This window comes from Corvus moneduloides, chromosome 4 (assembly GCF_009650955.1).
Source record: "Corvus moneduloides isolate bCorMon1 chromosome 4, bCorMon1.pri, whole genome shotgun sequence".
Lineage (NCBI taxonomy): Eukaryota > Metazoa > Chordata > Aves > Passeriformes > Corvidae > Corvus > Corvus moneduloides.
The window spans coordinates 37,325,942-37,338,687 of NC_045479.1; the positions used below are offsets into that span (position 1 = coordinate 37,325,942).

The 12,746-nt window shown below is 39.0% G+C and overlaps 1 protein-coding gene across 11 annotated transcripts in view; it reads left to right on the forward strand.

Annotated features, from left to right (window-relative positions):
* The first annotated feature begins 1,232 nt into the window (after nucleotides 1–1,232).
* Nucleotides 1,233–12,746, forward strand: part of CAPS2 (calcyphosine 2) — a 29,615-nt gene continuing 18,101 nt past the window's right edge. For 2 of the 11 annotated variants that reach the window (XM_032106230.1, XM_032106238.1), the window contains exons 1-6: nucleotides 1,760–1,933; nucleotides 2,652–2,758; nucleotides 5,062–5,108; nucleotides 6,647–6,692; nucleotides 6,818–6,928; nucleotides 12,225–12,347. In XM_032106230.1, coding sequence (XP_031962121.1) covers nucleotides 2,681–2,758; nucleotides 5,062–5,108; nucleotides 6,647–6,692; nucleotides 6,818–6,928; nucleotides 12,225–12,347 — 405 coding nt within the window. In that variant the 5' untranslated portion in view covers nucleotides 1,760–1,933; nucleotides 2,652–2,680. The other 9 variants (XM_032106233.1, XM_032106231.1, XM_032106237.1 and 6 more) reach the window with 9 other exon arrangements.

Consider the following 12,746-nt stretch of genomic DNA (forward strand, 5'->3'; position numbering starts at 1 on the left):
ATTCATAGTTAAGTTTCTTTATTTGGAGAGAGAAGTTTAGCCATGGACACTATATTAAAATAATAATGTCTGAATTTGCAGTCCTTTGAGTAACAGTGTTTAGTTTTGCATGTCAGCTTAATCCCTAATGTATTACACTGGATCACTTAATTTCTTCCCCACTTGTCACTGGTTAAACTCAGCAGCTGTCTAATAACTGAGTGATACCCATTAATACTGTATATCTGATTCACATTTATTTTAATACCATAGAATCTGGCCTTTTGATTCATTGTAATGCCTTTTTTTTAAAAATCAGAATTAACAGATGTATTGCTATGTACCATTCAAGACCTGTGGGGCATGGGATCTTTTTTCAATACATTATGCCAACTTGATAGTGGCCTTTTAAAGTCATTATTAGGAACAGCATTTCTTTTCCTTTGCCAGAATAATTTTTGTCCATACCTTCATTTTTTTTACTCATTTTTTTGTTCACTTAATGCACACACCTATTGTACTGCCAGCCTTTAATGACAGGAGTTACCTTAGAGGTAGGTCTGACAGTATGGCACTGTTAAATTTTCTGTTTTATAATTGCATAGCTTTTAAGTAGGCCAGTTGTGATGCCTGAACTCTTCTGCCATCTGTATTCTTACAGGAAAATAGCATGTGGACTTGTTTTTATGGAGGAAATGTACTGTACTTAAAGGGACTAAATTTATTATCGTGTCACTCACTGAAATGGAATGAATTGTTCATTCTGGTGTAGAAACATGGTATGTGTTTGGTTCTAAAACTGGATCACACAGGCTTGCAAGTAGCAGCATCCAGAAATACATCCTTAGCGTCAGTGTGTTTTGCACTAAGTGAGATTTTGCCTAACTTTGGAAAACTGATGGACTACAGAGCCGGGGTTTCTCAAGCAGTCGCAGATTTTTTCCCCAAGACAGAACGGATGAACAAAACTGGTATTGGATACAATTTGATTTCAAAAAATACCTGATGTTGCTCTGGTCATTCAGGACAACTCGAACTGCTTGGAAAAAATCATAATTTCATAGAGACTTTTCTCTGAAATATCTAATAAAGTGAACTGAAACTAATTTCAAAGTCACTGATCAGAGGGAACGATGCAGTGGGAGCCGGGCTGTGCTGCCGAGGTGTGGGCAGAGTGCAGGTCAGTCCTGCTCCTTCCAGGCACTGGTGCCGGTGTCCTTTGCCGCAGCGTTTCCCCGCCTGGGGCAGTGTTTGAATCATCACTGCTGAGGCTTTCACCTCCACGAGTCCTCGGATGCTGCTGACACTCGAAGTCCTTGTCCGAAAGGCTCTGAGCTACTTTGGGGTGATCGCTGTGTTTCTGCCCAGGCTGCAAATACGCACCGTGGGCTCTCTGGCCGCAGTTTCGAAGTCTCCGATGTCGGCTGTCGGGGTTTGCCGAGGGCAGAATCCGTGTGATGCGTAAGGGCCCGCCTGTCCTAGCGGGGCTGCGGCGGCCGCAGGGCGGGCAGATCCGCCCGTGGGCGCGGGGAGGGAGGGACGGCCGGGCCCCGGAGCAGGGAATTTCCGCAGGAGCAACCGGGCATTCAGCTTCCCCACTCCGCCGAGGCGCACCTTGCGGAGCTGGTGCGAGGCCTGGCTCGGATTGGCCCCTCCGCGCTGCGGTACCCGGCAGCCGCCGGCCCAGGCGGGGCGGGCAGGGGGGGCGCGGGCACCGTGGAGACGGTGCGGGGACGGCCCCGGTCCGTCAGCCCTGCGCCCTGGGACCGCTGCGGTGAGACAGAGCCCCTGCCGGCCCGCGTCCCGCGCCTCTCTTGGGAAAAGGCATCGTTTCCGTGGAGCTGTTGAGCTCATAATGTTTATTCCGCCTCTTACAGCGCTGCTGTTTGATAACCGTAATCTCAGCGCGTGAACCATTAAATACAACAACGCTCTCTCCCCTCTCTGCCCTCAGGTGGGGAAGGATGCTCCATTTCAGGAGAGCCTTGCGGCCGTGCACGGACGTTCTCCGTGCCCTGGAAGCGGTTCGGCGGGAGGGCTGTGCGGGTGCCCGGCGCCGTGTGCCGGTCTCCGAGCAGGCCCTGCAGCCCTGCTCCTGCTCGGGGAAGGAAAGGCTGCTTGGGACTGGGAACTGCTCGGTGCCGTCAGCCTTTGGTTTGAAAATGGAGTGTCTGATTGCTGGGAACTACGCTATGGGCTTTTGGTTCAAAACTGACTGGGTGGAAGGAGAAGCCAGCAGAGCAGGAATACTGGTGGAATGTCATCCTGGAGCTCTCGGAGCCTGGCAGTGTGCCGGGAGGGCCCTTAGGTCTTCCTGAAATGTTCCCAGGGCATCGAGCCATGGAGAGACAGGCAGCGGTTTCAAGTGGTACAAAAGGTTTGATGTTGCCAAGGGGTAGCAAATTAGTAATACTGGAATGAGAAGGTATCGATAAGTGTAAGGGAAAGAGGGAGTTAAGCTTGAGGCAAACCCATAAATTTGAACGGGGATCTGGTTAAACATTAGTAATAAAGGACTGAAATTAAGAGGCGGTGGAAAAGAGAAACCAACAGCATTTCCTAGCTTGCTGAAGACAATACCAAAATTCTTTCTAATGCAGTAACTTTTTTTTTTTCAGAAGTACTTACGTAAAAAATACGTGTTTTTCTCAATAGCATGTTCTGTTTTTCAGTTTGTACTGAAAGCTGTCATTGAATTTGCATGGATTCGGAAGTTAAAGGACTTGCTGCATCCCCTCGAAGGAAAGCTGAGTTGTCATTGAGGAGGAAGAAATGTCAGGTAGTCAATGGAAGGCTTGTGATTGTTTTCCTTCCTTACTTTGACATTTTAAAAATATTTTAATCATAAATCAGAAGGCTCTTGGTTTGAGGTTGGAATCCATTCTTTAGAGAAGACAACTTTTAAAGAAATTATTTTTGTCAGAAAGGGATAGTTTAGTATGACAGCTTCTCAAATGAACATGAGAAATTCCAACATAAACAGCTATCCTAGAATAACTGCTACTCTGAGTGCTTAATTGGAATGTGGGGAATTTAAGAATGAACTAGTACTTGCAGTTACGAGCAACAGAGGCTTGAACCTGTACTGCGTGCTATCTCAGGCTGTTGGTGAAACTGGCATCAGGTGTGCCTGTGTTTTTGTTCTGCAAGACAACAATAAAGTAAAGCAGCCCCTAAAATACAGTTTGAAAAGGCATGATTTTAGATCGACATGAAAAATGAATCTCAGTGCTCTGTGCTCAGTATGAAGGGAAATTACATTTTCCATGTATTCCTAATAGTCTGGGCTTTGAGGTAGGGTAGGTGTGCAACCCTCACAGGTTCACTGTAGCAGAAACTTTAGGGCTAACTTTTGAAAGTCCTTACAAATACTATCTTGGATTCTGAGGGCCATTATTTTCCTTACCGCTGAGGTAAATATTAATATTGTTAGGAACAGTTGATTTTTCTCACAGATACCGTGTACTTTATGTCCATGAACTAAAGTTAATTTCTAATCCTCCCTCAGCCCCCAAGCACCCATTTATCTTCCTTATTTGTTGCATGACCCCATTAGGAATTCTTGGAGTTTGACTGCCAAATTGCTGTTCTTCTTTTCAGTTTGATTTGGAATGAAAAAGGACCTTTTGTAAATGATAATACATCAATGTTACAATGTTACTGTTAATGTTTTAACCGGGTTTTTGGAAATTAAATACCTGGGGACAACAAGAACATTTGGGGATTTAGTGGAGGTTGTAAAAGAAAAGAAATAACATTTTTTCTCTAATCTCTCATCCCTTTTTTTTTTATTCTTGTGCAACTAAGTTTCCAAATTTAGACTCCCTAGTCCACATGATTCTTGGTAGTTTACAAAAGTAAATCTTAAAATTATGTTGAAATCATATGCTTCACCTTAGCATTCACAACGTTTTTTGTTTGCTTTCTTCCTGATTTGTTGAAAAGGAATTATATTAAGGCTTTAGCATCTAGGATCAGGTGTGTTCTTTACCTGACCACAGTTGTAATGGTACAGAAAAAAGATAAATGCGCGGTGTAGTGCAGCGTTTTTGATGCCTTGACGGTTTTACGTACGTGACCACACGGTGGCGGTACTCATTCCGTGCGGAGAACTCGCCAACCTGGATACCCGGACCCATGTTCTGGAGTCGCTAGAGGGTAGTGTTGCCGAACTTCTGTTTCGGGAGCAGCTGCAGGGGTGTATGGCGAGAAAGGAGTTACAGTTTTGTGATTGCTCTCAGATCGTGGAAGATGTTCAGGCACTGCTGGGAATAGGATTCTGCTCAGTTCAGGCTGCGATGCTGAGATTTATGAGCTGAAAAGTGAAAACAAAAATGTTAGCCCTGGTTCTGAACGTTCCCGAACCACTTTTTTTTTTCAGATAGGGAGGCCAGTTAGGCGAATTGTTACTTTGTGCTTGCCGCAAGCAGCCTTCCCCACGGATTTGCTGCTAGCTGTTTTCAAAAGCCATAGGGGGATGGATGAAGCTTTGAGTCACTTATATTTTTTCTTGCCATGCTCTTGCTCATTTGGGTTTGGAGATCTGTGTGCTATGCAGCCTTGCAAAATAAATAAGGTGAACTGCCTAGTCATCGGCAGGACTGCTATACTAAAGCTGAGATGAAACAGTTACACCAAGTATCAGAGGCTCTTTGGGGTCTGAGCTAACTCCTTGTGAGCCAGCTGGCTGTCAGTCTTGTGGTTTTGGTTTAAGGGTTGGTTCCCAACCAACAAGAGCAATGTGACCCAAAGCCTTGTGAGAGCAGTGACGGCACAAAGCCTCAGAAACATGGATTATTTTTAATGTATTATTAATAGCTGATGTGGATGCTATCTAGATTCTTAATGGCTGGAAATCTTTCTGTCATGATGAATATTCAGTCTTTTAGTCTCATGATCTGTAAGAATTAGCTTTCAATTAGAAGTTTTTGGTTTTCTCCCCTTGTTAGTAGCATCTTAGTCAAGTCTGTTGGACAGATAATTTGAGCCACTAGTTTTAAATATTTCAGGGGAAATTGAGAGAGAGAACTATGTATTTTAATCCAGATTCCCTAGGTATGCAATAATGTGTCCTTCTTTTAGGGTTGGAGACCAAATAGACAGGCTGCTCACAGTCCTCGCCCGCCAGAGTAAGTCTGCTTCTATTTCAGATCAGCTTGTTTAATTGTGTGTATTATTAACACAGTGCATTGGCATTTGTAGTGATGTGCAACTTAGTGTTCCATGAAATTTATCATCATAGGTTTGTTTTCTGTGATTTATATTTGGAGTAGAATATATGATGCATTATTTACTTTGGAATTAAGCTGATTTATGTTTGGCTCAGTGGAGGTGTAATCACAGAATGGGTAAAGATGGAAAAGACCACAGTGGGTCCAACCCACTGGTCCATCTGGTCCAACCTCCCTGCTCAAGCAGGGACGTCCCAGATTGCTCAGGATTGCACCTAGATGGTTCTTGAGTATTTCCAGTGAGGGAGACTCCACAACCTCTCTGGGCAACCTGTTCCAGTGCTCAGTCACCTGTGGTGAAGAAGTTGGTTTTGGGTGGAACGTCCTGTGCATCAGTTTCTGCCCATTGCCCATTGCTGGGTACTCCCAAGAAGAACCTGGCTCTGTCCTCCTGACATCCTCTTCAGAGGGTATCACTCAGAGCTGTCATATTTATACATTGTTTTTCTTGAATATTTTTAACCTGTCTGCAAAAGGAGAAAAAACATATTTTAACTATTGGCCGCTTTTACAGGTATTACAGTAAAAGATACGGAGAAACTGTTGTGAAGGGCTTCACAAGCAATGGGAAATTCTGTTTGTGCTTTTAAAATTTCAAACCTTGTAGTAACTTTGGCAGATAAGGAACATCTACTCTTCCAAGGACCTTGATTGATAGTTTAGGCAGTTTTGTTTACTGAAATGCCTTAAAGACAGTGTATGTAATTATTTTATAAGTGTGTGTGACCATGACCTTTGATTCTTCATACCAACGTCAAAAAATTCTGATTTCTGTGTACTGCCTGTCATCATCTAATAAAAAAAGACTGTAAAATAAGGAGCTCTCTTATTCCAAGAAGTTATAAGAGAGTTGCTTGGAAATATTGCTGGTAAAATATGAAAAATATGTATTCATGGTGCTCTGCAATATACCTGGAGTAAAGGCAGAAGGCACAGAGATGCTTTGATGAGTTGGAGATGTTTTCATTTCTTTAAGCAGAACAAAATACTGAGGTATGGTTTTCTTCCACTGTGTTAATCTCTTACGAAAAGTTCAGAAGATTTGCATCCCAAGTAGTGATTGCTTCCCTGTTGCCTCTCTGTTGACTGATTGTAGAGGAATGTTGACATGGATGTGCTGTGGAAGACAAGAGTAAGGTATCCCTGCTGCATGATCTTGTTGCAGTAGCACCTGTTGGGGAGTGAAGAGAAGTCAATGTGCGAGTAAAGAAGGGTCCTTTTCGGCTGCCAGGGTCCTCTGCTACTGGGGAAGAGAAGCTCAGGAGCCACTTGCTGAGCTGAAGCAAGAGGGGCTAATAGAGATTTGCTGAGTAGGCCATATCCAGTTGCAGGGAAATTTTTGTGAAGGACCTAATAATAACTAATAGGCAGTGCTTTTATTGTTGTTAAAAAATAAGGGACTGTATTGCTTTTAAAATTGTTTTAACTCCCTGCAGGGTGCCATGCCTAGATCTAGGGAGGCTGGGAGATTCTGATGAAGAGGTAATTGTAAATAAATTCTTTCTCAAAAATTTTTTAGAATTCACATGTTTCATGATTTAATAAAAAGTATCACTCTAAATAGAAAACAATTATGATTGCTTATCCTTTTTTTCCTGTGATTTTAGGATGGAGACTCTTACGTACAGTACACTGGAAGTTGTTCTCATAGGTGTCCACTAGATTCATCTTCAGATTGGAGAACGTCATTGCAAACTCCATATGTGCAGCATCAACATGTCAGTCTGTCACTACAAATATCTTTATAATATGCCCCTTTAGCAGTAATTTAGAAAAGCATACATAGCTTTTTTTTATGAAAGTTCTTTTTTTTCTCTTGTGCTTAAGCATATATCTCCAAGCGCTGTTGGTCCAAAACATTTTTAGCAAAGTCCTTTTACTGAGATTCTTTAGAATATTTAGAAAAACCTATTTTATTGCTTAGCTTAGCTCTTTGTTGATTGGTACACTTACCCTTTTTTTTGTAGTTATTTTTTAAGACATATATTAATAGTAGTAATAATAAAGATTATTAGTAGTAAGTGTATGCTTGAAGACAAAACCTGTATAAAAACTTAAGTATTATTTCTATGGAAGAGTAGTTACTTCTGGTGAAAAGAAAACTTTTGGAGTCACTTGCAGCCATTTCACAGTTTTTTTCTTAGGGCTGTTGTCTTTAAAACAGAACTGTAACATAAACTTTGAAATTATGTCTAATTTGTCAGAACTCTTTTATTGTTAAAATTTCCTCATCAGGTTAGCATTTTTACCCTGGATGAGCAAGAAACTTAATCACTACTAGTCTTAGATGCTAATTTTTAAGGAAAATCAGTAGCCCAGATGCTAGCATACTGTTGTTTTACAGTACAGTGCAGCATTGTTTAGGATCGATATCCACTATAATAGTTTTAAGAGTTAATTACTCAGTTATTGCACTTCCCTGAATGCAGGAAGAGAGTTCTTTTGAACTCTTACATCTGAATTAAATGTGAACAGAATGAATGTGATAATTTTTTATTTGATCATGTTACATCTTAATTCCTGTTTTCCTTTAAACATGTGTCTAGAAAATTTTGTCAGAACAAAATGTAGGTAAGGTGGTTGAAAAAATATAGACTGACAAAAAGGATTATCAGTTCAGTACTATGGTATATGGTCTGAAAACGTAATGTTTTTTAACTTCTTTTATGTGACAGGAACTAGCTTATTGGAGAAACTATTAAAAAATACACTGATTAAAAGTCCATTATTTCAAAAAAACTTATGTAAACCTAAGAAATATTCAAATGAGTGTTTTAAAAAAATCCCAGAATTTTAACTAGAGGGAAAACCAATTTTAAATTAATTTGTACATAACCTGTGCCCCTTGAAACAAATAATATAGTAACTTCAAGGGCAGAACTCCAGATTGGCTGGAGTTCAAAGTGAATCTGCCAAGATCATTATTTTGTATGTTTCCCTATATAACCAAATGGTTTCTCTACTTGAAAAACAATTTCATTTAAATAAAAACTGAAATGGTAAGTGGTTTTTTGGTCTTTTTAAAATAATGTACTAAGAATGTACTAGTTTTTAGAATATGTGCCCAACATAGGTATTTATACGTGTCTTAAGATGTAACTGTAAACATGTAACTACAGATAGGTTGTTTTCCTTTCTACTGCCTTGTAAATGTGCAGTGCAAACATAGTTGGGTTGCTATAGCCTTTTTGGGTCTGGATGCTTATGATTACACTGCTTGCTTTACCATTTTTTTTTTAAACAAAGTTCATATGTATAACTCAGTCGAGCTTCAGTAGTGCTAATGGAAGGTTAGTGTGGCTTTGTTTGTTTTGCAGGGTCTTTCTCCCTTTCTTCTCTGCCTTCCTTTACCTCTTGTTGCTTCCTTTCTGCCTTCATTATGTCTTAAATACTGAGTGCTCAATGTATTGGAATGTATCTTCTGTTTACTTACCCTTTTTTGCTCTCCTTTCTTTCTCTCTCTCTCTTTCTCTCTCTTTTCCTCCCCCTCTTTTTTTTTGCCTGATTTGCTCCCCATCTTTTTTTCTGTGGAGAAGATTTTCAAGCTGTTTTAAAATATTTTAATGCATTCCTCTGAGCAGTCTTTATTTCTGCATTTCTTGCTTCTGGGGCTCTGACCAAGCTTTCCTTTAGCAAGATAGATTCCAGCTTCTTCAGTAACTGTAAGTAAATCTTCTCAAAACAGGTCACTTTTGGAAGAAAAATTTAAATACACTCTTATAATTCAGGAATTAATCAGTGAAGGGATGTGAATCCTCTTTTGAAGGAGAAAGTTGGCTCTTCAAAAACAAATCTTTTTGGGTTTTGAGAAATGGTTTTCTAGAGCAGGACTGTAACACTGTTGTTGCAAGATGAGTTGCAAGTGTTGTGTAGAGATGCTAGACAAGGCCACCTTACTTTTGTTAGCACTGAAGGAATATAACTTAAATATTGAAGGTGTTAGTCATACAGGGAGACAGAAAAGAATGGAATCTTGGACTTCTGTCATTGCTGTGCTTTCTACTGATCCCAGCCTCTGTTGCATACCTTTATAACCTTACACCTGAAATGGGTGTAAGGTTAGAAAGGTACTTAGCTGTGCAGCTGATGTTGTTCTAAAGAACAGTGTCCCAGTACTCATCTGCCACACAAGAATATTATAACTTCTGACTGAAAAACATTCATCCACCTGTTTTCAACCATCCAAAATCAAATGTCACAATTTACATTTTAGTGATGTTATAAGGCAGAGCCACTGAATCTGACTTATTTCTTTAAAAGTGATGTAAAACCATTTGCCTATGTATTTTTTAGATTTAAAAATGGTAGAATTTGAAGAACTCAATGCAAGTTAAGCCTGAATATGCAGTCCTATTTGCATTTTTTCTTAATTTGAAGCATCATGTCTAGAAGTTTCAGACATTAGACTGGATAGGAATTAAAATAATGCTGTTCCCATTTAATAGACCAGCCAGAGGCTTTTATATTGATTATTCATTGCTTTAACATTCTGTTTTGGAGCAGAAGACAAGACCAGAAAATCTGCCATCCCCCACAGAGAGAAACAAACTGAAGTATGGTCAGTATGAAGCAGATACAAAGGAAGAATATAAGCAGCATCCTCAGAGAATTGCAGAAAAGAAAAAAGAACACCTCCAGTGTCCAGACAGTTCAATAAAAGTAGTTGGCAAAATAGAAATCACATTTTTAAATAGCAAATGTACATCACTATTTAATTACACTGTTTGGAAAGGTTTGCACATGTGTGTAATTAATTTCATGTTTTTATTGTAAAGAAATAAAAGCATGTAATTTCAGCATCTAATGTTGGGGAGGAAATAAGATATAGGAAGCTTGTTTCAGTTGTTGCAGAGTGAGAAGCTGAGGTGCCCTGAGAATTTATGTATGGTTATGTATGGTTGTGTTCTCTGGTAAGGAAAGTAACCCTGGCCCTCATAGTGCACCTCTAGCTCGAGCATGAAGATAAGCATGATTGATAAGGAAGAACTTACAGCCTATAAGAAGAGGAGAGACAGCAGGAAGGTCTTGGCAAAATGTTATTTCAAAAATCAGAAATTCATTCAAGCTTTTTTATTTTTTAAATGTAGAAGTATTTTAATTAGTACTCTGTAAATTGTGACTGTATATAGGACTTAAAAAAGGAGAAATGAAAGATTTAATTGGTTCCTTAGAGAACTATTACCACTGAAAATGCAAAGAATTATGGGGTTAAAATAATGAAAGATATTATTTGTACTTTTTGCTTTGATGTTGTATAAGATTCAGTACAGTTGGACTGCAAGCTGTATTAGTTCTCCCAGGTTTCTTTTGTATTTTTAAATTAAAACTAAGGTGCAAAGAAGGAAGATCAGTGGAAAGAAACTGGAAAATAAAGGGATAAATAAACCCAACTTTCATCTTGTTCTGGAGGAGATAGCAGAGGAGTGTGGTTGAACAGGGAAAGATGCATCACTGTAGGTGTAAGGAAGCATGAAGCCTAAGTAAGCAACATCTGTGAGGACTGGTTGAATGCTAGATTCTGCTGAGGGTAGATGACCATTTAAGAATCTTAAGGGAAAGTTGAGTATGCAGATGTTGATGGAACATATTGTGCTCATTGCTCTTCAGAGAAAAGGTTTGTGATGGATGAGTTCACTGAATTTACTTTTCTTAACTTTCAGTACAATGAAAAGACATAAGACAAAGATGGTCTCACTATTTTGTAGATAGCTTTAAGAGAGCTTTCTCCTCTTATAGTCATGCTTATAGTGATCAGATATAGGAGAACCTGAAAAAATCTATTAATAAATATTCTGTGAATAAGGGGTGAAAGAAAAAAAAGTAGTGGTATTTTGTGGTTTAGTTTTATGTTTGGTGGTAGATAAAATTGTCTGTTCTGGAGATTAGTTGTAGGGTTTTCTGTTTGTTTGTTTGTTTTTAATGATTCCACTCTAATATACTGGTCTGACACTGTCATATAATCTGCTTTTCAAGGAGTGACTCCTTTATATGCACAACTGCAAGCCCTTCAAAAAGGTATTTACAGGAGCAGCCAAGTTAATCTGAAAATGAAGAAATAGATGGCAAGTGTATACTGGGAGAGAAAAAGCAGAACTGACTTTTTTCTGGTGATTTTGGGTTCCAGAAAGATACTTGCTAAGCGCTAGAAGCATGTGTCTTAGTTCTTCTCACAGATTGTAATACAATGTCTATCAAAACAATTTTTTTGTTAGATACTATCACTACCTGATTAGATGAATAAATCAAAATATTTCAGTACACTTGTTTTACTTGATTAGTGGAACTTGTAACAAATTTTCTTTTCTGAAAGAAGCTGCTCATGGAGGAGATTGCTAACAAAACCTACTCTTTTGATTTCTTTCCTGTGCTCCCTCCTTCCTGAGTTCTGTAAAAACCTCCTGTATACTTTTTCTTCATGTCATCATATGTAGGAAATATTTCCATAATACCCTGGGACTGGTTTACAAGTCTGTTAGAACCAGTAGCATGCTTTGGCTTTTCCCTGTCTAGACAGTATTTTACTTCACTGGTCACAAAGCAGTATCTCTACAGTGAACTTTGAGCTTTATACCTAACAGCAAATCCTCTGCTTTCTCTTGGCTGTTCCTGAGAGAATAGAAAAAGGATGAGTTCTTCTCTTCTTCTCAGAGATACTACAGTCTTCCTTCTCTGACTTGCTGCTGTTTTTTCACAAAGCTTGTATGAACAGCATTTTTGAGATTTTTTTATTTTTTATTTATTTCAGTATGAATGAAAACTGGTAAGTATTCAAAAGATATAAATCTTTCTCTCTAGTCTTTTCTTATAAGTTCAGTTCCTGTAGAAAGCTAGGCTTAAAAGAATTCTCTTTTAATTAGCATGAAGTGGAAGAAGTAGATACTTTAAAAAGTGAAGAAGAAAGAAAGAGACGTACTTTTAAATAAATTGTTGAGGAAAACGTGTGTGGGTTTTTTAGTTTGTTTTTATTACAATTCATTAAATTTGATTTATGAAAAGAATATATTTTTTATGTAGGGTACACAGCTTGAAGATGGACATAATGATGATTTTGTAACTCTTGATAAGAAAGCTCTCCTGCAACAATGCTATACAAACAAGCCTTATAATGTGCAGCACAACATAAGGAAATCAGAAGCTGTAAGTATTTTGACTGGTATTATGCTGCTAACCGCCTAGATGTGGAGGATGGTTTCCCAGATGTTCAACAGAAGTTATGCCTTTGGGGTGTAATTGCACCCATTGAAATCATGTGAGTTTAAACATTTCTTTCAATGGAAGATGAACTGAGCAATCCGGTGAGCATTTTTAAAATCCTCTCTGTAATGCTTGTGTTTTATGCAGTAATGTATATAAATGAGAATGCAAATAATGAGTAATATATACAGATATATTCATACAACTAAGAGGTAGTTGAGTGAACCTAGTGTTACATTCAGTGCCAGAAGTTGGACTTTGATGATCCCTATGGGTCTCTTCCAGCTCAGGATATTCTATGGTTTCCTCTGACCTGTAGCTTTTAGCTGAGCCTGTATTCAA